We start from the raw sequence: 25393 nt of genomic DNA, 5'->3' as shown, positions 1-25393 counted from the left end.
CGCCCGCGCAGTTCGCTCGCCGGCTGCGTTCCTGCCGCCGCAGCCCCTCCCGCCTCCGGCCTCGTCCCGCACCCGGGCGGGTTGCAGCCTCCGCCGCCCTTCCCCGCGCCCTTGGGCATGCGCCCGTTCGGGCTGCGCCCAGCGCCCAGCGCCCGCAGTACCGAACCCACTATGGCCTCGGGCCAATGACATGTGGGGCCTAGCCCCCAGAACATTTAAAAAAAAGAGAATAAGAAAATATATTAACTTAATTAACTTAATTAATCATAATTAGATTAATCCAATCACTAATTAACCTAATTAACTGTTAGTTAATTAATCAGAGTATGACAGGTGGGTCCCACACGTCAGTTTGACCCAGTCAACGCCCTGTTGACTGCTGACGTCATGCTGACGTCAGCAAACACTATTCTGGATAAGGTTGAATTAAATTAATTAAATAATTTTTAAAAAAGATTTAAAACTTTAGAAAATCATATAAAATAAACCGTAGCTCGGATGAAAATACTTTGTACATGAAAGTTGCTCAGAACGACGAGACGAATCCGAATAAGCAGCCCATTCGTCCGCCACACATCCCTAGCATAGCAAACACGCCACTTTCCCCCTCCGGTTCATTTGTCCGAAAACGCGAAACGGCGGGGATACTTTCCCGGGTGTTTCCCCCCTTCGCCGGTATCACCTCTTACCGCGTTAGGGCACACCTAACACCGCTGTTTGCTTTGTCATGCATCGTTATGCATTTGTTTGCATTGTATTTATTGTTTCTTCCCCCTCTTCTCTCGCTAGACACCGAGACCGACACCGCTGCTACCCAGTACGACTACGGTGTTGACGACCCCTCCTTCTCGGCTGGGCTTCCAGGGAAGCCCCCCCTTGATCACCAGATATCGCCTATTCTTCTCTATACTGCTTGCATTAGAGTAGTGTAGCATGTTACTGCTTTCCGATTAATCCTATTCTGATGCATAGCCTGTCCTTGCTACTACTGTTGTTACCTTTACCTGCAATCCTACATGCTTAGTATAGGATGCTAGTATTCCATCTGTGGCCCTACCTTCTTATCCGTCTACTGTGCTATATTACTGGGCCGTGATCACTTCGGGAGGTGCGAAGTGATCACAGGTATATACTATATACTTTATACATGATACATGTGGTGACTAAAGTCGGGTCGGCTCGAGGAGTACCCGCGAGTGATTCACGGATTGGGGGCTGAAAGGACCTTTGTCCCGATGGCCCTCTGGGTGGATCTTTGTGGCGGAGAGACAGGGGAGGTTGAGCCCGCCTAGGTGAGAGGTGGGCCTGGCCCTGGTCGGTGTCCGCGGTTACATCAATTAACACGCTTAACGAGATCTTGGTATTTGATCTGAGTCTGGCCATTTGGTCTATACGCACTAACCAACTACGCGGGAACAGTTATGAGCACTCGACGTCGTGGTATCAGCCGAAGCCTTCGTGACGTCAGCGACTGAGCGGCGCGCGCCAGATTGGACCGCGTAACGTGACTTCCTTTGTAATGGAGGTTGCTAGGTCTGCTTCCGGCCGCCCTCGCAACGTGCAGGTGTGCAATGGGCGATGGGCCCAGACCCCTGCGCCATAGGATTTAGACCGGCGTGCTGACCTCTCTGTTGTGCCTAGGTAGGGCTGCGACGTGTTGATCTTCCGAAGCCGGGCATGACCCAGGAAAGTGTGTCCGGCCAAATGGGATCAAGCATGTTGGGTTATGTGGTGCACCCCTGCAGGGAAGTTTATCTATTCGAATAGCCGTGTCCCTCGGTAAAAGGATGACCCGGAGTTGTACCTTGACCTTATGACAACTAGAACTGGATACTTAATAAAACACACCCTTCCAAGTGCCCATAACCCGGTGATCGCTCTCTAACAGGGCGACGAGGAGGGGATCGCCTGGTAGGATTATGCTATACGATGCTACTTGGTGAACTTACCATCTACTCTCTCCTACATGCTGCAAGATGGAGGTGGCCAGAAGCGTAGTCTTCGACCGGATTAGCTATCCCCCTCTTATTCTGGCATTCTGCAGTTCAGTCCACCGATATGGCCCTTTACACATATACCCATGCATATGTAGTGTAGCTCCTTGCTTGCGAGTACTTTGGATGAGTACTCACGGTTGCTTTTCTCCCTCTTTTCACCGTTCTATACCTGGTTGTCGCAACCAGATGCTGGAGTCCAGGAGCTAGAGATCCCGAGGATGATTCTACGTGGAGTTCGGCTTCGAGGAGTAGTTAGGAGGTCCCAGGCAGGAGGCCTTGCCTTTTCGATCGTTGCTACTTTTGTGCTAGCCTTCTTAAGGCAATCTTGTTTAACTTATGTCTGTACTCAGATATTATTGCTTCCGCTGACTCTTGTGTTTTCGAGCTTATGTATTCGAGCCTTCGAGGCCCCTGGCTTCTAATATAAAGCTTGTTTTATTTTAATTTGTGTCTAGAGTTGTGTTGTGATATCTTCCCGTGAGTCATCGATCTTGATCGTACACATTTGCGTGTATGATTAGTGTACGGTCAAATCGGGGGCGTCACACTCAAGCCTCAAGGCTAGTTACAAATGATGATAGAGCAAAACGGCATGCAAAAATAATAATCTATAAGAAAATTGATGAATTTGTATGCTAGCCAATACAGATTGTTCGTTCTGGAGTTAAGAGAAGGGTAGATTACACAAAAAACATTATGTCACAGTCCCCGGAAAAAGCAGACAGTAAACAAACATGTAGTTGAGAGATGGATTTGGACAGCATTAATATCAAGCTTTCCTGCTGAACTACGTCTTAGCAAAAGATCTGCAAGTTACACAAAGCAACTTCATCTTCAGATTTTGTCATGCTGTTGAATTTATACATAGCTTTCAGATACAAACTGCTAACTGGGAAAAGGATGACTATCAAGACAATGCACGCACCAGCATCATAGGCTTGTAAAAAAGGCAAGCTGGAAAGCAACCTGCAATTGCAATCTACATACCGGCTACCTCTGAGAGAGACCAAGAAGATAAAACATCATGATAGCTTACCACTTATAACCAGATCATGACCGATTCCTTCTTACAAGCCACTAAAGCACTAAAAATCAGTTTCAATATCTGGTTTTATTCACTTAAATCAGTTTCTCGTATCTATTAATTTTCTTATTTGATTATTCAGTCCATTTTTAGTCATTATCTCTCAGTTTTTATTCTTTTCATTTATTTCTTCACTTTCATCAACATTTTAGTTCCTCATTCCCTTCATATTTTTTCAGAGTTCCGTCCTCCTATCTCTGATTCTTCCAGCGACCAGCACAAGTATGAAGCACAAGTCTCTTCCTCTTCCAATAATCTAATAGCACAATCACAGCTCCCGTGGATTAATTCCTTCACGGTTTTTCCAAAATAAATCCGTCGTTGCAATGAATAAGTACCCTCCACGATCTATTTATCCGGTATTTTCTTCTCGATTTCTCATATCTCTTTGATTCTTCATAATTAATTGTTACTTGCTTCCTATCTGCGACTTGGATGCTCCGACTCGAGTTGGAGGCCAGATCCGGAGCGCTTGGTCACCGATTCAAGAGGAGCAACCGGACCAGACCCTGAACCAGACTACTAGAGCGTCACATGTTGCCTCCGGACTCCGGCTGCCACATGGTCATCTTCCCAAATGAATCGAAGGTTGTTTCATCCCTTTTTGTTTCTACGTTTTGTTTAAATACATGCTAATTTTCGGCTAAAGAATCAAATGACATTTTGGAGACGCTTGCTTCAGAAGAACTTTTGTACCAAAAATGCTAGAAGCACGTTTTTGCTAAATAATGTACTCCCTACTTTGTAGTTTGTACTAAATCTGCGGCACTTGTTTTGGGAGGGAGGGAGTAGTATTTCTGAGTTTTGAGAATTGCTTTTTGATAAGATATTCTTCAAGCAATTTTGTACTGCCAAAAATATTAAGACATAGTTCTTCAAAGAATACATAACACAATTTTGTTTTCCTAATTGTCAATGGTCATATTGAGGGATTAATTTGTTATTTCGCACCAGACCCCCCTTTTCTCCGTTACGCCCTGTCAAAACGTGGATGGGATGTATGGGATGTCATCACTCTTCAGTGAAAGTGAGATGCATGGGAACTGAAGGTAGTACCTTGATGACATTGTCGCCAATCTGCAGCTGGTGAATTCTTGGCTCTAGGTAGCCGAGCACCCGCAGCTTGGGCGCAGCAGCAATCTTGACCGTCACAGCCACCGAATCGTCTTCACTGACGACGAGTTTCCACATAACGAGGCGCTCCAGGAGCGGGGAGTTCAAGACGGCGACCTCCTCCACTAAGCAACGCCGGAGGAGCACGCACTTGAGGCTCTGGCTGCGGAGGTGGACGCGCTCGAACATCATGCTGAATACGATGGCGAGGGTGTCGAGAACGGGGCTGCGGGCGAGCAGGTGGTCGAGGTCGCGGCTGTTGGGCATGCCGCTGCCGAACAAGCTGAGCTCCTGGAGGTGTGGGAACCCGTCAGCGGCGCTGCCGACGCCGGCGGGTGGGACGATGCCGGTGATGGGGAATTTCCAGAACCCCAGGAAGAGGCGGCGGAGCGAGGCGCATCGGAGGACGTCGGCGGGGAAATCGGGGATGGCGGGGACGCGTTCGATGTCGGCGTGCATGTTGACGAGGACGAGGTCCCGGACACCCTTGGCGGCGAGGAGGCGCGGCCACTCGGCGAGCTCGCGGTCGTGGCACCCGAAGTTGCAGTAGCAGATGCTGACGGTGGAGAAGGGGCCCGGGTGGCCGGCGAGGACGCGGTCGACGGCGGCGATGTGCCAGGGGTCGCTGGACGGAAGGAGGTGGAGGTCGTGGAAGACGAGCGGCGTGGAGCGCCAGAGATGGCGCCAGCGGGAGGCGAGCGCGGCGGTGCGGGCGGCGTCCTTGGCGGGGAGGCGGGACACGATGTCCCGGAGGAGGTCGTCGTGGAGGGCGCTGATGCGGTCCTCGCCGTCGTAGTGGCCGGTGGCGGCGGAGAGCGAGGCTTCATTGGCCCTGAAGATGGCCTCGCCTCCGGGGAACCAGCGCAGGACATCCACGACGACCACGGCCATGGCGGCGAGGGTTTTGGCCGGACTGGAGGAATGGGGAATGGAGTGGGCAGTAGAGTGGCGGCTGTGTCTTTGTGGTGTGAAAGAAACCCAAAAAGTCTATTCGATATTCAGGAGCCAAACCTGGCCAACTGGCCGTGCCTGGCAGGCCGGCCCGTCATCCAGCCCGGCACGTGGCCCCGCCTAGAGCCATGCCTGGGCCTGGAGGCTGGGCACACGTGCCGGCACGACACAGTCCATTTTTTTAATATAGGCCAATATGCAGCCCATTAATAGTCTGAATAATACGTGGGCTGACGGCTAAACGGGCGTTTCCTATTTAGCGCTGCAGGCGTCCGTTATAGGCAAATTTACAAACGGGCGCCTGCAGCGCCGCGCGGTGGGCCGGCCCATCACTCTGCTTATTTGTACGCAAAAAATAGGCGCGCTAAATGAGAATCGAACCCGCGACCTCACTTGTGCAGCATCGTTCGTACAACCACCAAGCAAGGAAGCGCGCCATGCTACGATTCAACTCTTTATTACTTTCATTCCTTGCTATTGTTTTCTTTTTTTCGTTTTGCTTTATTCCTTTTTTCCATTTTCGTTTTCTATTTTTTCTTTCTTTCTTCTTCCTGGTTTATTCCCTCATCGATTTTTTCGTTTTTTTCATTTATTAAATGCGTGAACTTTTTTCAAATCGATGGTGTTTTTCTTTTCAAATTTGATGAACTTTTGTTTTCAAAATCAATGAACTTTTTTCTATTTTTAGTGAACTATTTTTAACAAATGGTGATTTTTTTCAATTCAATGAACTTTTTTTCATTTCGATGAACTTTTTTTGATTTGATGAACTTTTTTTCAAATTCGAAAAACTATTTTGAATACAATGAACTTTCTCAAAATCGATGAACCTTTTCTCAAATCCAATGAACTTTTTTTTCAAATGTGATGAAGAATTTTCAAATTCGATGAACTCTTTTTCAAATACGATGAACCTTTTCAAAATGAAGTGAACTTTTTTTCAAATTCGATTAACTTTTCTCAAATTGGATGAAGAATTTTCAAATTCCATGAACTATTTATCAAATCAGAGGAACTTTTTGGAAAAGTTGATGAACTTTTTTTCAACTGTCGGTGCCCTCTCGATACTCTGCTCCCCCATCATCAGCAACGTCCAAGTCACCAAGACCCTCATCGACGGCGGTGCAGGGCTCAATGTCCTATCCGTCGAGACGTTCGACCGCCTACAGGTGCCATATGATCAGCTACAGCCTATCAAGCCCTTCTCAGGAGTGACCGACGGCTCCACCATCCCGATAGGGCAGATCCGCCTCCCTGTCACCTTCAGCAAGCGCGACAACTACCTCACCGAGCTCATCGACTTCGACGTCGCCCACATTCGCCTGCCATACAATGCCATCCTTGGGTATCCGGCCCTGGCCAAGTTCATGGCAGTGACTCATCACGGCTACAATGTCCTCAAGATGCCAGGAAGCTGCGGCGTCATCACGGTCGCCTGCGAAGAGAAGGACGCGGTGTGCTCTCTCGAGCGCGCCTACCAGGCTGCAGTGGCCGAAGACCCAGACAACGAAGGCATCTTGTACCCTCCTGAGGCTGTCCCCAAGAAGAAGAAGGAACTACTCCACCAAGGGCCTCAGGAGAGCGGCGTTTCCAGCGGCACCACCTCAGGACCTGCGCCCATGGACGGGGCGCCTCCCTCCCTCGCATAGGAAGGCGCGCCCGGCGCCCTCCTCGGGCTGGGCTCGGGGCCTCTCTTCTGGAGGGCATCTGACCTAGCCAATGTCACGAGGGAGTCGCTCGGGCACCACGTGGAGGCGTGCTTCACCGAACGCTTCCCTCATGAGGGCACAAGGCATGGAGCGCCTGGTGCTCAGGAGTTCATCACCAAGGCAACCGAGAAGCTTCAAGAGGCAAGAGCCATGCGCGGCGACCGCCGCCCACCACCCGGCGTAGCTCCCAATCTGGCAAGGATGGAGGGCTGCGCGTCTGCATCGACATTCCATGGCTCAACATGGCCGCATCCCAGGAGCGTTTCTGGTCTTCATGCGCTGGTCGGTGTGAGGACCCCCCTCACAGCTACGTTCGCATGCCTTTCGGCCTGCCGAATGCAGCTGTCACCTTCCATCGGCTCATGCAGGGCGCCCTGGCAGCTCGTGAGGCCAGGCGCAGGCAATTCTGAGGGAGGAGGAGCTAGAACCTCCGGGGTCCCCCGGGAACCGGCCGCTGGACGACACCTAAAGAGCAACTTCTTCAGCACGCGTCTTCAGCCACTTCGACAACGGTGCCAGGTGACATTTTCCAGTTTGATGGATTTGCTCGGATCTCGTCGCTGTTCGTCTACGTTCGTGTGTCTTCGGATTGGATCCTTCTGATCTACATTATTCTTCATCTGCGGCGGTTGCTGTTCTAGTGCGCTGGTCCTACAGGGTCTTAGCACAACGACTTCGCGACTGTCTACTACAACAAGTTCTGCCCGACTCCGGCGATGGAGGGGCGATGACGGGGACGCGCCTTCGGCTCGTTTCAGTGCTTGTAGTCGTCGCTAGGTGGTCTACGGATCTGGATGTAATTTTTATTATTTCTGGTATTCGTTGTACTGCCATATGATTGAAGATGAATAGATCAAAAAATTTATCAAAAAAGAGTAAGTACTGCCTTTGTTAAAAAATATAAGATCGTCTATATCACTGCTATATTTCTTAGTGATCTAAACGATCTTATATTTCTTATTCTTATGAAAACTTTGTGTTCCCCGTATTAACCGCTTGATTACCACATGCTTGAATTATCAAACTACTTTGTGCACATTCAGAACAAGCAGCCACAGGCCTATTTTTTTGTTACATCTCTGAACTTTCTGAAGTAAGGCTGTACACATTTTCAGACTAGAAAGAGGTATAGAACCCACCCTCAAATCCACTCCAATAGAGCCATATCCCCCTCAACTCGATTTTGGTCTAATTTAGACCCTGAAATTAGTAAAACCAGGTTAATAACCCCCTGAGTGATGTCAACTCATACTAATTCCGGTTTTGAGTCATGTCATAAGGGGTTTCGAGTTTCATGATGATGACTCGACTTTGACTGTGTGCTAGCTCAGCTTTGACCCGAGACCCTGCTCTTATCTTCAGCATTGAGATGATTTTTGTCGGAGATTTCTAGCATTGAGATGCTGGTGGCCGGAGATCGTGCTCTCCTCTTTCCCGAGCCCGCTAGCCATTACCTTGGTGAAGGCGCTTCTCATGGAGGAACGAATGTACGTACGTAATAATTGATGCAGTCCCTGGCGCATTCGTGATCCATGTCGACCATATCGGCTGGCGCACTTTCGGCGAAGATCTTGCCTGTGGCGAGCTCCAAAGACAGAGCGCACTCCATCGCGGTGGCGTCCGTGCCGCCCTTCCCATGCAGCTCAATTTACTCAAGCGGACGCTACTCCGACTAGTCACGTATCACACCAAGAGCAGTCGAGAACGCGCGCGCGTACATGGGGGTTATCTCGCGTTGGCACCGGCGTCGACCGGCACCCCCGAGCGCCACACCGGCGAAGTCCGGGTCGACCTGCTCGGTGGCGACGTATTGCTGGAAGACAGCCTGGTGGAAATGTGTGAGCAGCGAAGTGTTGAAGACGGTTTTGAACGCCAGCCTGGTATCCCCTGGCACCCACTTCCGGAGAAGTGGAACCAGAGCATGCATGATCCATGACCACAGAGGACGCAAAGCTGAAGAGGAACTGCACAATCTGTTGCTCGGTCAGGGCAACCGAGGAGGCCAACGAAGCCCCAAGCTGCAGGAGAGGGCGCCCATGGCGTCCGATGCCTTGCTGGCATCCATGGCGCATGCGTCGGTGTGTGCTCTCCAACGGGAAGGAGTTGTGCAGGATGTCAGGATGAGGTCAACCTCGAGGAGCGAGCCGCTGCCACTAGTTGCCGTTGTTGGCGAACTTAGGCAGCTTCAGCTGTCGCAGCAACTCCAGTGGTCGGATGGTTGAACACATGCATTGCATGAACCTTGCGCGTCAATGGCATTCATGAACGACGTACTTGTCAAACGAGGGTGCGCATGAGCATCTTGCGGAGGTGGGCGCCGCCCTGCTCCGTAACATACATATATTGTCGGGTGATCTCGGACGGCGCCCGCATGGTGCGGCCGGGCGAGCCCGACGAGGAAGACAACCTCTAGAGCACAGAGCGTCGAAGAGGGACACGGTCTATACTTGTGGGACCAACTCTTGCCCACTCATCTACTCCAGTCAGTGCTTAATCAGCAAAACACGGGCAAAACCACCTTCGATGTGACAAAAACCGCCATAGGGCCACATTAATCCGGTTTTAATAACTTCAGGGTCTAAATCATACTGAAATTGAGTTTAGGGGGTATGGCTCCATTGTATTAGATTTGGGGGGTGATTTCCATACTTCTTTCTTCAGACTAACACAAGAAAACCAACCAGGCGGCCCAATTTTCCTTATCCATCCAGAGACTCGAGCCACGCACCCCGACTGAGCCGAGCAACCAACAATGGAAGCCGCTGCCGCGCTCCTCACCCCTCTCCCCCGAAGCACCGCCGGCGGCAGCACCACCTTCCCCGTGCTCTCCTCCAGCAACCCCTACCACCCCATTTTCTCCGGCCTCCTCAGCCTCAGTTTCAGTCTCAGGGGATGCGCCTCTCGCCTCCCGCCCTGCCGCGCCGCCGTGAAGGAGGACGACGCCACGCCGCAGTGGCAGCTCGACTTCCTGGGGCCCGACCCTCGGCCGCGGTCCGACGACGACGGGGACGACGACCCGCTCCCCGCCGCGAGCACCGACTGGTGCGTCCGCGCGCGCCGCTCCGCGCTGCGCTCCATCGAGGCCAGGGGCCTCACGCCGGCGCTCCAGCGCATGGTCACCCCGCCCAAGAAGAAGAAGAAGAAGAAGCAGAAGAAGAAGATCCTCGGCAGGAAGCCCCGCAAGCACGACGCCGACGAGGAGCCGCTGCTGGATGGAGACGAGTTCGACAGCGACGAGGAGGCGACCCTGGACGACCTCGACCTTCGGGTGGCGCAGCTCGGGGACGGGCTGTTCGACGAAAAGCGGCAGAGGAACAGGGAGCGCTTCATCCAGACGCTCTCCAGCTTCGCCGCCGCGCCGTCCAACCGGACCAAGGAGGTGGCCCTCAACAGGGACATCGTGCAGGCGCAGACCGCCGAGGAGGTGCTGGCGCTCACCGCCGACGTCGTCGCGGCCGTCGCCAAGGGCCTCAGCCCCTCGCCGCTCACCGCGCTCAACATCGCCACCGCGCTCCACCGCATCGCCAGGAGGATGGAGGCCGTGTCCATGGTGCAGACGCACCGGCTGGCCTTCGCGCGGCACAGGGACATGTCCATGCTCGTGGGGCTGGCCATGATGTCCCTCCCGGAGTGCTCGCCGCAGGGCGTGTCCAACATCTGCTGGGCCTTGTCCAAGATCGGGGGCGACCTGCTCTACTTGCCGGAGATGGATAGGATTGCCGACGTGGCCATCTCCAAGGCTGATGATTTCAACGCGCAGAATGTCGCCAATGTCGCCGGAGCATTCGCCACCATGCGCCAGTCAGCACCAGGACTTTTCTCGGCATTGGCCCAGAGAGCAGCAAAACTGGTGCACACCTTCAAGGAGCAAGAACTTGCTCAATTCCTCTGGGGATGTGCTTCTCTTGATGAATGCCCGGGTCCTTTGCTCGATGCACTTGATGCTGCTTTCCAGGATGCTGCCAGCTTCAAATGCAATGTCTATGATCCATCGCCGTCAGACATGCAGCAGACCACTGCCAAAGAAGCTTCGAGCGAAGAATATGGTAACAGTTCTCATGCGCTAAACTTCAGTCGAGATCAGCTTGGCAATATTGCTTGGTCATATGCTGTTCTTGGGCAACTGGACCGACAATTCTTCTCCCATATCTGGAACACTCTGAGCCAACACGAAGAGCAGAGAGTCTCTGATCAGTACAGGGAAGACATAATGTTTGCATCACAGGTATATCTTGCAAATCAGTCTCTGAAGCTTGAATACCCACATCTCAATATGGGCTTAAGAGATGATCTGGAAGAGAAAATAACAAAAGCGGTGAAGAGCAAACGGTTCAATCAGAAGACGACCTCCTTGTTTCAGAAGGATGTTGGACGTCTTTTATATAGTACCGGACATGAATGGGTTAGAGAATACACGGTGGATGGTTACACTGTCGATGCGGTGTTAGTTGATGAGAAGCTCGCATTTGAGATAGACGGGACGACACACTTCTCAAGGAATTTAGGTACCCTCTATTGATGTTTGTTGCTTTCTGAGCTTTACTTACCATTTCTGATAAAAGGTTGTTCGTTTTCTTCCTGTTTCCCTACTTGATTATGTATCTCAAAGCAGAAACTAATGCAGATGTGTACCTGTTTTTCAGGCACACCATTAGGCCACACGGCATTTAAAAGGCGTTACATAACCGCTGCTGGATGGAAATTAGTTTCCTTGTCTCACCAAGAGGTTAGTTACACCTTGAAGATGGTAACCATTAGTAAATTTTACAAATTTATTGTTTAATCTGTCGTTGATTTACAAAGAAATTTCACAACTACTCTATATTGTGTCATATCTTCCAGAACTTCATATGCCACCATCTCAAATCAATGTTCTGTTTTGTTTTTCAAAAGAAATGGCTTCTCTCTATTATTCATGTTTATCTGTAAACTCACATGAACTTGTTGGACAGAAAAAAAAAGTTCTTGTTCTGCATTTTGTGCTCTCATATGAACTTTAGGGACATTTAGTAGCTTGACTTGGATTTCAGCATTAGTTTTCTGAGTTCTCTGAATAGGTGAGAATGTTTATTTTAAGACTTATTGTGATAATATAGTAAGAGTTTTTTCCCCTGAGAATCATTAGTGTGTCATATTAATTAATCTGTTGTGTTTTGCAAAGGAAATTCATATGCCACTGTCTGAAATTAATGTCTTGTTTTGTTTTGTTTTCCAAAAGAAAAGGCTTCTCTCTGTTATCCATGTTTAACTGTAATGAACTCACACGAACTTGTACCGGCAAATAATGTTCTTGTTCTGCATTTTGTGCACTTATATGAACTCAAGGACATTTGACCCCTGACTTGGATTTCAGCATTAGTTTTCTTAGTTACCTGAATAGGGGAAAATATTTGTTATATTAAGAGTTTGTTTTCCCTGACAATCACAGTGGGAGGAGCTTCAAGGTGAGTCTGAGCAAATGGAGTATCTGAGGAGAATTTTAGGCATTGATGCAGAATAAGTGCAACCGTTGGACGTTTGACACCACGAGCGCTGCCAACACGAACAACACCGCTGGAATTCCAAGCAATTTGCGGTGGATCCAGCTTAGGGCTTAGCAGGGTTCGGAGTTTATTGTGCGCAACCTGTAGCTTGAAGGCTTAGCGTGTCAAAAGCCGTTGTGATGAGATATAGTTATGTTTTTGTTTTGTTTGGGAAGCATGTGAGATATCTGTATACCCTGAACTATTCTGTATCATGTGCTAGTTTTGGGGGAACTGTTTAGCACTGAAACACATAAGATGGATCAGGTTGGCATATATTGTACTGTCTGAGAACTCTTGATGGTATCACGGCATTGGAAGTTATACACCAAACAATTTATTCAGATATGCATTGAGAACTGAAAAATGAACTATAATCTGGTCTTTCTGCCTGAAGTGTAAAATGCTTGAGTGTTGGACTACAAGTGTAAATATTCAAGTGTTGTGCTACAAGTGTAAATGTTCAAGTGTTGAACTACAAAAGAAGAGGCACATGGTTCATCTCAGCCCCAGAAGGTAGCCAGTACATAATGGAACATTGACAAATATGTTCTTGAATCTTGACTGCAGCATTGCAAACGAAATGTTTCAGTCGTCCGTGAGAAGCCTCTGCATAATGAGCTCCACGACAGCGGGGGCATCGACCGTGACAGCAACCTTCACGGTCGGCTTACCACACCACGCTGTTATCTCCCCATACGTTTTCTTGGTATTGTCGAAAACGGTGAGACCCTTTGTGATTCCATCCGTCTGAACCCTCACCACTCCTTCCGTGTAAGTCATCAGCGACGGATCTACGGCGGCAAGAAGAGTTGTGGGATCATGAAGATATACTCCTGCAACCATTTCATCATACTTACAAAATCAGTCATTCAAGTATCTTTAATTGTTCAGCTTCTCATCATCAAGTGATCCATCCAAGTTAAGTGTGTACTGACTGGTTGCTTTCATACTGACCTGTTATGGAGTAGGCGTCCATGTGATAATCATAATAATAACCCAGTATATTGCTCAAGTAGCGAGCATACTTGCTACCAGACTGTTCAAGCTTCTTCCGGTCGACATCTGCAGACATGTCATAATGTGATGTTTTCTAATACATGGCAACTGTTAATATCATACATAGATTCATCCAACAAGAGGTGATACATCTATGCAACCTAACTATCTGTAGTCATCCATGGCTACCTTTTAGTTGAAAGGTTACCAATGAAGACCAAGTGAAAACTAAATTTAAATCACTCCGAGCGAACAAAGCACTTGGTGTCAAAATGGGTGTGTTTATTCTTCGAAAAGATATCTTCTAAGCTAGTATAGTTGGTAAAACAACTAGAACCGAACTCATGCCTTATGTTATAGTATTAACCAAACGTTCGCACTGTTGCTGTTAACCACTGTAACAAGATACATAACAACTCCGGGCAGCAAGAGAATTACCAGAAAGGAGTACTTGGTGCGTAATGTTAATTCCGATGGCCAAAATATCCGCGCCGCAGGTAAAAACTGTATCAGCCGCATCAGGATCGCCAAATATCTGTTCAATAAAGATAACCAATTAAGTAGTGAAGGCAAGATGATGAATTGTTGGAATTGCAGCTTGCAATTTGTAAATCAATGCTCTGAAACAAGAAGCTAGTGACATAACTCACATTTGCCTCGGCTGCAGGGTTGACATTTCCATTAACTGAATATGCGCCACCCAGGATAATAATCTGCCCAATCTTCTTGGGGAAAGAAGGGTCAAGCTCGACAGCCAGCGCAAGGTTGGTGAGTGGGCCGAGGGCGACGACGGTGATTTGGCCGGGGTAGAGATTTGCCTGCTCGACAAGGAAGGCGGCGGCGGACTGTTCTACGGCCTTGCCGGCCGGCGGAGGGAAGTTCTGGTTGCCGAGTCCATCCGAACCGTGGACGAAGCTAGCAATCCGTAGCTTGGTGGCTTTCTGAATTTTATTCACGGTGGAGCACACAGACATTCAGTTTCAGTTAGCAAACACTTGATCGATCGAGATGTCAGACATTTAACTGAAGAATGAGATGTTAAGCAAACATACATACATACAGACATGATGTAATGGATTAAAGATACCTTGATTGTTACATGGGACCCCTCTGCGACGGGGATGTCGGTCCTCCCAGCAGTCTCCAGCTGAAATCAAGCTAGAGATGGATTCGATTAGCATCACATGGAATCATTCGAGAAAACTGAAAGTCAATGAGAGGGAGTGGAGTGGACTGACGAGGTGCAGCGCGTTGCGGGTGGCGAGGGCGGTGTAGACGTTGCCGAAGATGGTGGTGAGGCCCACCACCTCCAGCTCCGGCGACCTCAGCGCGACGAAGATGGCCATGGTGTCATCTGCGGTTCGTCCACCCCCCGCGAGTTTGCAATGCAAGATTGATTAGGTGGGACAGGATAGATCGACAAAACAGGGAGAGGGATGAGAGAGGGGTGGGTACGGAGTACGGACCGATCCCTGGGTCGGTGTCGATGATGACCTTCTTCTTCTTGGTCACCGCGGCCATGGACATGGATCCCCGGGATCGGGGCAGCGTCGGTTGCGCAGGCGGATCGAGCGAGGTGGAGAAGAAGATGGGTACACGTCTCGCTCACAGGCTAGCTCAACTTGAGAGGGAGATAGCGGCGCTGCTGACCTTTCCAGACGGTATATCCCAAAAAGGCGAGGCTGGTGCAGATCCACGGGGCCCCAGCCCAGATCCCACCCATGGTTCGGATGGACAACCTTGTCACGATCATACCCTGTTTTAGAGCAGTATAAACCTTTTTTAGGAGAGGGGCACACATCAGACATGCACAATCTAAGTAATTTTTTTTAAATGCTAACAGTCTAACGGGTTCATTGGAGCATTTTACCAGCGCGCTTGGCCGATCATCAAACACGACCTCATGGCGGTCATGTGTAAGCTGTATGTTGGGGACGGACGAGGTTCCCACAAAAAAAAAAGGGACGGACAAGGTTTTGGTAAACTCAACAGTGCGCACATCGTGCTGATCCTGAAGAAGCGGGATGCAATGTAAGTGAGATACTTTAGACCGACCAGCTTAACCCACAGTGCGGCCAAAATCTTTACTAAGATGCTCGCCAACCGTGCGAGGCTTCACATGAAGCAAGTGGTAGCGGCTAACCAATCTGCCTTCATCAAGGCCAGGAGTTTGCATGACATTTTTTTGCTCGTCCGTCAAGTTGCACGGAAGATACATAACCGTAAGGAAGCCGGTCTTTTTCTGAAGCTCGACATCTCACAGGCTTTCGACTCCCTATCATGCCCGTTCCTATTTGAAGTTCTACGGGCTAAGGGATTTGGAAATAAAGGGATTGGATGGATATCTATCCTGCTGAGAACGGCATCCACACGCGTTTTGGTGAACGGGGTCCCCGGAGATGTTTTCTCGATGGGGTGTGGTATGAGACAGGGCGATCCTATATCACCGCTTCTATTCGTCATTGCTATGGACGTTTTGACACTGATGATCACCAAGGCGGCAGAGGAGAGGGTGATCAGCTCTTTTCACGGGATTAAGGCAGTACAGAGGATATCCATATACGTCGACGACGTTGCCCTATTCATTAGGCCATCGAGGGAGGACTTACAATGTGTTCGTTGTGCACTAGATGCATTTGGGGAAGCCTCGGGGCTTCGTGTCAACTACAGAAAATCCTCGGCCATCCTCATTCGTGGTTATGAGCTTGATAAGACAAGGGTGGCTGCGATGCTACAGTGTGATATGTCGGAGTTCCCTTGCAAGTATCTTGGGCTACAATTGGCGATCAAGCAGCTTACTAAGAACGAATGGCAGCCTATGCTTGATCGCGTGAAGAAAGTGGTTCCGGCATGGCAAAGAGGTTTGATCACAAGACCGGGCAGGCTGATTCTTGTCAAGTCGATCATGTCCGCGAGGCCGATACATCACTTCTAGGTGATGAACGTGCCTTTATGGGTTTACGAGGAGCTCAATAAATGGATGAGAGCATTTTTTTGATGGCCAAGGAAAAGGTGAATGGTGGTCAATGCTTGGTGGCTTAGAGCAAAATCTGTAGGTTGACATGCTACGGGGGCTTGGGAGTTAAAGACTTGCAAACCCAAGCACTCGCTCTGCGGGTCAGATGGGAATGGTTGAGGAGAGTGGATCTAGAGAGACCATGTCAAGGAATTCCGCAGATTGTGGACAAGGAAGCGAGACAAGTGTTCGACAGCTTGGTCAATATTAAGGTTGGGAACGGAGCGAAGGTCTTGTTCTGGCGCGACAGATGGATTCACGGTTTCGCGAGGTGAGTGATACGTCTCCAACGTATCTATAGTTTTTGATTTCCATGCTATTATATTATCTGTTTAGGATGTTTTATATGCATTAATATGCTATTTTATATTATTATTGGGACTAACCTATTAACCTAGAGCCCAGTGCCAGTTCCTGTTTTTTCCCTGTTTTTGAGTTTTGCAGAAATGGAGTCCAAATGGAATAAAACTTTCGCGATGATTTTTCTAGGACCATAAGACAACCAGGAGACTTGGAGATGAAGCCGGAGGAGCCACGAGGCGGCCACAAGGACGGAGGGCGCGCCCCACCCTTGTGGGCCCCCCGTGCACCTCCTGACCTCATTCTTTCACCTATATATTCCCATATATCCCTAAACCACCAGACGCATCCACGAAAACACTTTTCCACCGCCGTAACCTTCTGTACCGTGAGATCCCATCTAGGGACCTTTTCCGGCACCCTGCTGGAGGGGGATTCGATCATGGAGGGCTTCTACATCAACTCTATTGCCCTTCCGATGAAGCGTGAGTAGTTTACCACAGACCTACAGGTCCATAGCTAGTAGCTAGATGGCTTCTTCTCTCTCTTTGATTCTCAATACCATGTTCTCCTCGATGTTCTTGGAGATCTATTCGATGTAATACGTTTTTGCGGTGTGTTTGCTGAGATCTGATGAATTGCGGATTTATGACCAGTTTATCTATGAATATTAATTGAATCTTCTCCGAATTCTTTTATGCATGATTTGATATCTTTGTAATTCTCTTCGAACTATCGGTTTGGTTTGGACAACTAGATTGGTTTTTCTTGCAATGGGAGAAGTGCTTAGCTTTGGGCTCAATCTTGCGGTGTCCTTTCCCAGTGAAAGTAGGGGCAGCAAGGCACATATTGTATTGTTGCCATCGAGGATAAAAAGATGGGGTTTTGATCATATTGATTGAGTTAATTCATCTACATCACGTCATCTTACTTAATGCGTTACTCTGTTCTTCATGAACTTAATACTCTAGATGCAGGCAGGAGTTGGTCGATGTGTGGAGTAATAGTAGTAGATGCAGAATCGTTTCGGTCTACTTGACACGGACGTGATGCCTATATTCATGATCATTGCCTTAGATATCATCATAACTTTGCGCTTTTCTATCAATTGCTCGACAGTAATTTGTTCACCCACCGTATTATTTTCTATCTTGAGACAAGCCTCTAGTGAAACCTATGGCCCCTGGGTCTATTTTCCATCATATTGTTGGGGATCGTTGCAAAATTTTAAAATTTTCTACGCGTCACCAAGATCCATCTATGGAGTTTACTAGCAACGAGGGGAAAGGAGTGCATCTACATACCCTTGTAGATCGCGAGCGGAAGCGTTCAAGTGGACGGGGTTGATGGAGTCGTACTCGTCGTGATCCAAATCACCGATGACCGAGCGCCGAACGGACGGCACCTCCGCGTTCAACACACGTACGGAGCAGCGACGTCTCCTCCTTCTTGATCCAGCAAGGGGGAAGGAGAGGTTGATGGAGATCCAGCAGCACGACGGCGTGGTGGTGGAAGTAGCGGGGATCCCGGCAGGGCTTCGCCAAGCGCAAGCGGGAGAGAGAGGTGTCACGGGAGGGAGAGGGAGGCGCCAGGGGCTAGGGTACAGCAGCCCTCCCTCCCCCCTTTATATAGGCCCACTGGGGGGGGGCCGGCCCTGGGATCCCATCTACATGGGGGGGGGGCGGCGGCCAAGGGGGGGAAACTTCCCCCCCAAGTCAGGTGGGGCGCCCCCCACCCCCAGGGTTTCCAACCCTAGGCGCAGGGGGAGGCCCATGGGGGGCGCACCAGCCCACCAGGGGATGGTTACCCTCCCACTTCAGCCCATGGGGCCCTTCGGGATAGGTGGCCCCACCCGGTGGACCCCCGGGACCCTTCCGGTGGTCCCGGTACAATACCGATAACCCCCGAAACTTTCCCGGTGGCCGAAACTAGACTTCCTATATATAATTCTTCACCTCCGGACCATTCCGGAACTCCTCGTGACGTCCGGGATCTCATCCGGGACTCCGAACAACTTTCGGGTTTCCGCATACTAATATCTCTACAACCCTAGCGTCACCGAACCTTAAGTGTGTAGACCCTACGGGTTCGGGAGACATGCAGACATGACCGAGACGCCTCTCCGGTCAATAACCAACAGCGGGATCTGGATACCCATGTTGGCTCCCACACGTTCCACGATGATCTCATCGGATGAACCACGATGTCGAGGATTCAATCAATCCCGTATACAATTCCCTTTTTCAATCGGTACGTTACTTGCCCGAGATTCGATCGTCGGTATCCCAATACCTTGTTCAATCTCGTTACCGGCAAGTCACTTTACTCGTACCGTAATGCATGATCCCGTGGCTAACTCCTTAGTCACATTGAGCTCATTATGATGATGCATTACCGAGTGGGCCCAGAGATACCTCTCCGTCATACGGAGTGACAAATCCCAGTCTCGATCCATGTCAACCCAACAGACACTTTCAGAGATACCCGTAGTGCACCTTTATAGTCACCCAGTTACGTTGTGACGTTTGGCACACCCAAAGCACTCCTACGGCATCTGGGAGTTGCACGATCTCATGGTCTAAGGAAATGATACTTGACATTGAAAAAGCTCTAGCAAACGAACTACACGATCTTTGTGCTATGCTTAGGATTGGGTCTTGTCCATCACATCATTCTCCTAATGATGTGATCCCGTTATCAATGACATCCAATGTCCATAGTCAGGAAACCATGACTATCTGTTGATCAACGAGCTAGTCAACTAGAGGCTCACTAGGGACATGTTGTGGTCTATGTATTCACACATGTATTACGATTTCCGGATAACACAATTATAGCATGAACAATAGACAATTATCATGAACAAGGAAATATAATAATAACCATTTTATTATTGCCTCTAGGGCATATTTCCAACAGTCTCCCACTTGCACTAGAGTCAATAATCTAGTTACATTGTGATGAATCGAACACCCATAGAGTTCTGGTGTTGATCATGTTTTGCTCTAGGGAGAGGTTTAGTCAACGGATCTGCTACATTCAGGTCCGTATGTACTTTACAAATATCTATGTCTCCATTCTGAACACTTTCACGAATGGAGTTGAAGCGACGCTTGATATGCCTGGTCTTCCTATGAAACCTGGGCTCCTTGGCAAGGGCAATAGCTCCAGTGTTGTCACAGAAGAGAGTCATCGGGCCCGACGCATTGGGAATCACCCCTAGGTCGGTAATGAACTCCTTCATCCAGATTGCTTCTTGCGCTGCCTCTGAGGCTGCCATGTACTCCGCTTCACATGTAGATCCCGCCACGACGCTTTGCTTGCAACTGCACCAGCTTACCGCCCCACCATTCAAAATATACACGTATCCGGTTTGTGACTTCGAGTCATCCAGATCTGTGTCGAAGCTAGCGTCGACGTACCCTTTACGACGAGCTCTTCGTCATCTCCATAAACGAGAAACATATCCTTAGTCCTCTTCAGGTACTTCAGGATATTCTTGACCGCTGTCCAGTGTTCCATGCCGGGATTACTTTGGTACCTTCCTACCAAACTTACGGCAAGGTTTACATCAGGTCTGGTACACAGCATGGCATACATAATAGACCCTATGGCCGAGGCATAGGGGATGACACTCATCTTTTCTCTATCTTCTGCCGTGGTCAGGCATTGAGCCGTGCTCAATTGCACACCTTGCAATACAGGCAAGAACCCCTTCTTGGACTGATCCATATTGAACTTCTTCAATATCTTGTTAAGGTACGTACTCTGTGAAAGACCAATGAGGCGTCTTGATCTATCTCTATAGATCTTGATGCCTAATATATAAGCAGCTTCTCCAAGGTCCTTCATTGAAAAACACTTATTCAAGTAGGCCTTTATACTTTCCAAGAATTCTATATCATTTCCCATTAATAGTATGTCATCCACATATAATATGAGAAATGCTACAGAGCTCCCACTCACTTTCTTGTAAACACAGGCTTCTCCATAAGTCTGTGTAAACCCAAACGCTTTGATCATCTCATCAAATCGAATGTTCCAACTCCGAGATGCTTGCACCAGCCCATAGATGGAGCGCTGGAGCTTGCATACCTTGTTAGCATTCTTAGGATCGACAAAACCTTCCGGCTGCATCATTTACAATTCTTCCTTAAGAAAGCTGTTAAGGAATGCCGTTTTGACGTCCATTTGCCATATCTCATAATCATAGAATGCGGCAATTGCTAACATGATTCGAACGGACTTCAGCTTCGCTACGGGTGAGAAAGTCTCATCGTAGTCAACCCCTTGAACATGTCGATAACCCTTAGCGACAAGTCGAGCCTTATAGATGGTCACGTTACCATCCGCGTCTGTCTTCTTCTTAAAGATCCATTTATTTTCTATGGCTCGCCGATCATCGGGCAAGTCAGTCAAAGTCCATACTTCATTTTCATACATAGATCCTATCTCGGATTTCATGGCTTCTAGCCATTTGTCAGAATCCGGGCCCGCCATCGCTTCTTCATAGTTCGAAGGTTCACCGTTGTCTAACAACATGATTTCCAGGACAGGGTTGCCGTACCACTCTGGTGCGGAACGTGTCCTTGTGGACCTACGAAGTTCAGCAGTAACTTGATCCGAAGCTTCATGATCATCATCATTAACTTCCTCCCCAGTCGGTGTAGGCACCACAGGAACATCTTCCCGCGCTGCGCTACTTTCCGGTTTGGAAGGGGTGACTATCACCTCATCAAGTTCCACTTTCCTCCCACTTAATTCTTTCGAGAGAAACTCTTTCTCCAGAAAGGATCCGTTCTTGGCAACAAAGATATTGCCTTCGGATCTGAGGTAGAAGGTATACCCAATGGTTTCCTTAGGGTATCCTATGAAGACGCATTTTTCCGACTTGGGTTCGAGCTTTTCAGGTTGAAGTTTTCTTGACATAAGCATCGCATCTCCAAACTTTTAGAAACGACAGCTTAGGTTTCTTCCCAAACCATAATTCATACGGTGTCGTCTCAAAGGATTTCGACGGAGCCCTATTTAAAGTGAATGCGGCAGTCTCTAAAGCATAGCCCCAAAATGAGAGCGGTAGATCGGTAAGAGACATCATAGATCGCACCATATCCAATAGAGTGCGATTACGACGTTCGGACACACCATTTCGCTGAGGTGTTCCAGGCGGCGTGAGTTGTGAAACGATTCCACATTTCCTTAAGTGTGTGCCAAATTCGTGACTTAAATATTCCCCTCCACGATCTGATCGCAGGAACTTTATTTTCCTATCACGTTGATTCTCAACCTCACTCTGAAATTCCTTGAACTTTTCAAAGGTTTCAGACTTGTGTTTCATTAGGTAGACATACCCATATCTACTTAAATCATCAGTGAGAGTGAGAACATAACGATAGCCACCGCGAGCCTCAACACTCATTGGACCGCACACATCAGTATGTATGATTTCCAATAAGTTGGTTGCTCGCTCCATTGTTCCGGAGAACGGAGTCTTGGTCATCTTACCCATGAGGCATGGTTCGCACGTGTCAAATGATTCGTAATCAAGAGATTCCAAAAGTCCATCTGTATGTAGCTTCTTTATGCGTTTGACACCAATGTGACCAAGGCGGCAGTGCCACAAGTATGTGGGACTATCGTTATCAACTTTACATCTTTTGGTATTCACACTATGAATATGTGTAACATCACGTTCGAGATTCATCAAGAATAAACCATTGACCAGCGGGGCATGACCATAAAACATATCTCTCATATAAATAGAACAACCATTATTCTCGGATTTAAATGAGTAGCCATCTCGAATTAAACGAGATCCAGATACAATGTTCATGCTCAAAGCTGGCACTAAATAACAATTATTGAGGTTTAAAACTAATCCCGTAGGTAAATGCAGAGGTAGCGTGCCGACGGCGATCACATCGACCTTGGAACCATTCCCGACGCGCATCGTCACCTCGTCCTTCGCCAGTCTCCGCTTATTCCACAGCTCCTGTTTTGAGTTACAAATATGAGCAACGGCACCGATATCAAATACCCAGGAGCTACTACGAGTACTGGTAAGGTACACATCAATTACATGTATATCACATATACCTTTGGTGTTGCCGGCCTTCTTGTCCGCTAAGTATTTGGGGCAGTTCCGCTTCCAGTGACCACTTCCCTTGCAATAAAAGCACTCAGTCTTAGGCTTGGATCCATTCTTTGACTTCTTCCCGTCAACTGGCTTACCGGGCGCGGCAACTCCCTTGCCGTCCTTCTTGAAGTTCTTCTTACCCTTGCCTTTCTTGAACTTAGTGGTTTTATTCACCATCAACACTTGATGTTCCTTTTTGATCTCCACCTCCGCTGATTTCAGCATTGAATATACCTCAGGAATGGTCTTTTCCATCCCTTGCATATTGAAGTTCATCACAAAGCTCTTGTAGCTTGGTGGAAGCGACTAAAGGATTCTGTCAATGACCGCGTCATCCGGGAGATTAACTCCCAGCTGAGACAAGCGGTTGTGTAACCCAGACATTCTGAGTATGTGCTCACTAACAGAACTATTTTCCTCCATTTTACAACTGAAGAACTTGTCGGAGACTTCATATCTCTCGACCCGGGCATGAGCTTGGAAAACCATTTTCAGCTCTTCGAACATCTCATATGCTCCATGTTTCTCAAAACGCTTTTGGAGCCCCGGTTCTAAGCTGTAAAGCATGCCGCACTGAACGAGGGAGTAATCATCAGCACGTGATTGCCAAGCGTTCATAACGTCTTGGTTCTCTGGGATGGGTGCTTCACCTAGCGGTGCTTCTAGGACATAATCTTTCTTGGCAGCTATGAGGGTGATCCTTAGGTTCCGGACCCAGTCCGTATAGTTGCTGCCATCATCTTTCAGCTTGGTTTTCTCTAGGAACGCGTTGAAGTTGAGGGCAACGTGGGCCATTTGATCTACAAGACATATGTAAAGATTTTAGACTAAGTTCATGATAATTAAGTTCATCTAATCAAATTATTCAATGAACTCCCACTCAGATAGACATCCCTCTAGTCATCTAAGTGAAACATGATCCGAGTTAACTAGGCCGTGTCCGATCATCACGTGAGACGGACCAGTCAAGATCGGTGAACATCTCCATGTTGATCGTATCTTCTATACGACTCATGCTCGACCTTTCGGTCTTCCGTGTTCCGAGGCCATGTCTGTACATGCTAGGCTCGTCAAGTCAACCTAAGTGTATTGCGTGTGTTCCGAGGCCATGTCTGTACATGCTAGGCTCGTCAACACCCGTTGTTTGCGAACGTTAGAATCTATCACACCCGATCATCACGTGGTGCTTCAAAACAACGAACCTTCGCAATGGTGCACAGTTAGGGGGAACACTTTCTTGAAATTATTATAAGGGATCGTCTTACTTACTACCGTCGTTCTAAGCAAATAAGATGCAAAACATGATAAACATCACATGTAATCAAATAGTGACATGATATGGCCAATATCATTTTGCTCCTTTGATCTCCATCTTCGGGGCGCCATGATCATCTTCGTCACCGGCATGACACCATGATCTCCATCATCATGATCTCCATCATCGTGTCTTCATGAAGTTGTCACGCCAACGATTACTTCTACTTCTATGGCTAACGTGTTTAGCAATAAAGTAAAGTAATTTACATGGCGTTATTCAATGACACGCAGGTCATACAAAAAAATAAAGACAACTCCTATGGCTCCTGCCGGTTGTCATACTCATCGACATGCAAGTCGTGATTCCTATTACAAGAATATGATCAATCTCATACATCACATATATCTTATTCATCACATCCTTTTGGCCACATCACATCACAAGGCACATGCTGCAAAAACAAGTTAGACGTCCTCTAATTGTTGTTGCAAGTTTTTACGTGGCTTCTATAGGTTTCTAGGAAGAACGTTTCTTACCTACGTAAAACCACAACGTGATATGCCAATTTCTATCTACCCTTCATAAGGACCCTTTTCATCGAATCCGTTCCGACTAAAGTGGGAGAGACAGACACCCGCTAGCCACCTTATGCAACTAGTGCATGTTAGTCGGTGGAACCTGTCTCACGTAAGCGTACGTGTAAGGCCGGTCCGGGCCGCTCCATCCCACAATACCGCCGAAACAAGATAAGACTAGTAGTGGCAAGCAAAATTGACAACATCTACGCCCACAACTGCTTTGTGTTCTACTCGTGCATAGTAACTACGCATAGGCCTGGCTCATGATGCCACTGTTGGGGATCGTTGCAGAATTTTAAAATTTTCTACGCATCACCAAGATCCATCTATGGAGTTTACTAGCAACGAGGGGAAAGGAGTGCATCTACATACCCTTGTAGATCGCGAGCGGAAGCGTTCAAGTGAACGGGGTTGATGGAGTCGTACTCGTCGTGATCCAAATCACCGATGACCGAGCGCCGAACGGACGGCACCTCCGCGTTCAACACACGTACGGAGCAGCAACGTCTCCTCCTTCTTGATCCAGCACGGGGGAAGGAGAGGTTGATGGAGATCCAGCAGCACGATGGCGTGGTGGTGGAAGTAGTGGGGATCCCGGCAGGGCTTCGCCAAGCGCAAGCGGGAGAGAGAGGTGTCACGGGAGGGAGAGGGAGGCGCCAGGGGCTAGGGTACAGCAGCCCTCCCTCCCCCTTTATATAGGCCCCCTGGGGGGCGCCGGCCCTGGGATCCC

General features: G+C 48.6%; 3 protein-coding genes across 3 annotated transcripts in view; 1 reads left to right on the top strand and 2 right to left on the bottom strand.

Annotated features, from left to right (window-relative positions):
• LOC123077251 (F-box/FBD/LRR-repeat protein At1g51370) overlaps nucleotides 1-5147 on the bottom strand; it is a 7699-nt gene extending 2552 nt beyond the window's left edge. The window contains exon 1 of the mRNA XM_044499485.1: nucleotides 4138-5147. Within this exon, the coding sequence (XP_044355420.1) occupies nucleotides 4138-5085 (948 nt within the window). The 5' untranslated portion in view covers nucleotides 5086-5147. The remainder of the gene's footprint in view (nucleotides 1-4137) is intronic.
• A 4373-nt stretch (nucleotides 5148-9520) lies between these two features.
• LOC123077249 (RAP domain-containing protein, chloroplastic) lies at nucleotides 9521-12652 on the top strand. Its single transcript, XM_044499483.1, has 3 exons — nucleotides 9521-11359; nucleotides 11498-11580; nucleotides 12283-12652. Exons 1-3 carry the CDS (start codon nucleotides 9607-9609, stop codon nucleotides 12352-12354), a joined length of 1908 nt encoding a protein of 635 aa, XP_044355418.1. The 5' UTR covers nucleotides 9521-9606; the 3' UTR covers nucleotides 12355-12652.
• A 91-nt stretch (nucleotides 12653-12743) lies between these two features.
• Nucleotides 12744-15075, bottom strand: LOC123077250 (probable uridine nucleosidase 2). The gene is made up of 7 exons (XM_044499484.1): nucleotides 14842-15075; nucleotides 14614-14729; nucleotides 14463-14522; nucleotides 14026-14316; nucleotides 13814-13910; nucleotides 13334-13441; nucleotides 12744-13212 (listed from the first exon to the last, which is right to left on the bottom strand). Exons 1-7 carry the CDS (start codon nucleotides 14900-14902, stop codon nucleotides 12965-12967), a joined length of 981 nt encoding a protein of 326 aa, XP_044355419.1. The 5' UTR covers nucleotides 14903-15075; the 3' UTR covers nucleotides 12744-12964.
• Between the last annotated feature and the right edge of the window lie 10318 nt (nucleotides 15076-25393).

Source organism: Triticum aestivum, chromosome 3D (genome assembly GCF_018294505.1).
Source record: "Triticum aestivum cultivar Chinese Spring chromosome 3D, IWGSC CS RefSeq v2.1, whole genome shotgun sequence".
Lineage (NCBI taxonomy): Eukaryota > Viridiplantae > Streptophyta > Magnoliopsida > Poales > Poaceae > Triticum > Triticum aestivum.
Note: the sequence above shows the minus strand (reverse complement) of the source record. Positions and strands in the feature narration are given on the sequence as shown.

Excerpts from the sequence above, each read along its gene's own strand:
- LOC123077249 (XM_044499483.1), top strand. The coding sequence starts at position 9,607 with ATGGAAGCCGCTGCCGCGCTCCTCACCCCTCTCCCCCGAAGCACCGCC. Across the intron at positions 11,360-11,497 it reads ACACTTCTCAAGGAATTTAG|GCACACCATTAGGCCACACG; the intron begins GTACCCTCTATT and ends CCTGTTTTTCAG. Across the intron at positions 11,581-12,282 it reads TTTCCTTGTCTCACCAAGAG|TGGGAGGAGCTTCAAGGTGA; the intron begins GTTAGTTACACC and ends TGACAATCACAG.
- LOC123077250 (XM_044499484.1), bottom strand. The coding sequence starts at position 14,902 with ATGTCCATGGCCGCGGTGACCAAGAAGAAGAAGGTCATCATCGACACC. Across the intron at positions 14,523-14,613 it reads CCCGCAACGCGCTGCACCTC|CTGGAGACTGCTGGGAGGAC; the intron begins GTCAGTCCACTC and ends GCTTGATTTCAG. Across the intron at positions 13,213-13,333 it reads GGACGCCTACTCCATAACAG|GAGTATATCTTCATGATCCC; the intron begins GTCAGTATGAAA and ends AAATGGTTGCAG.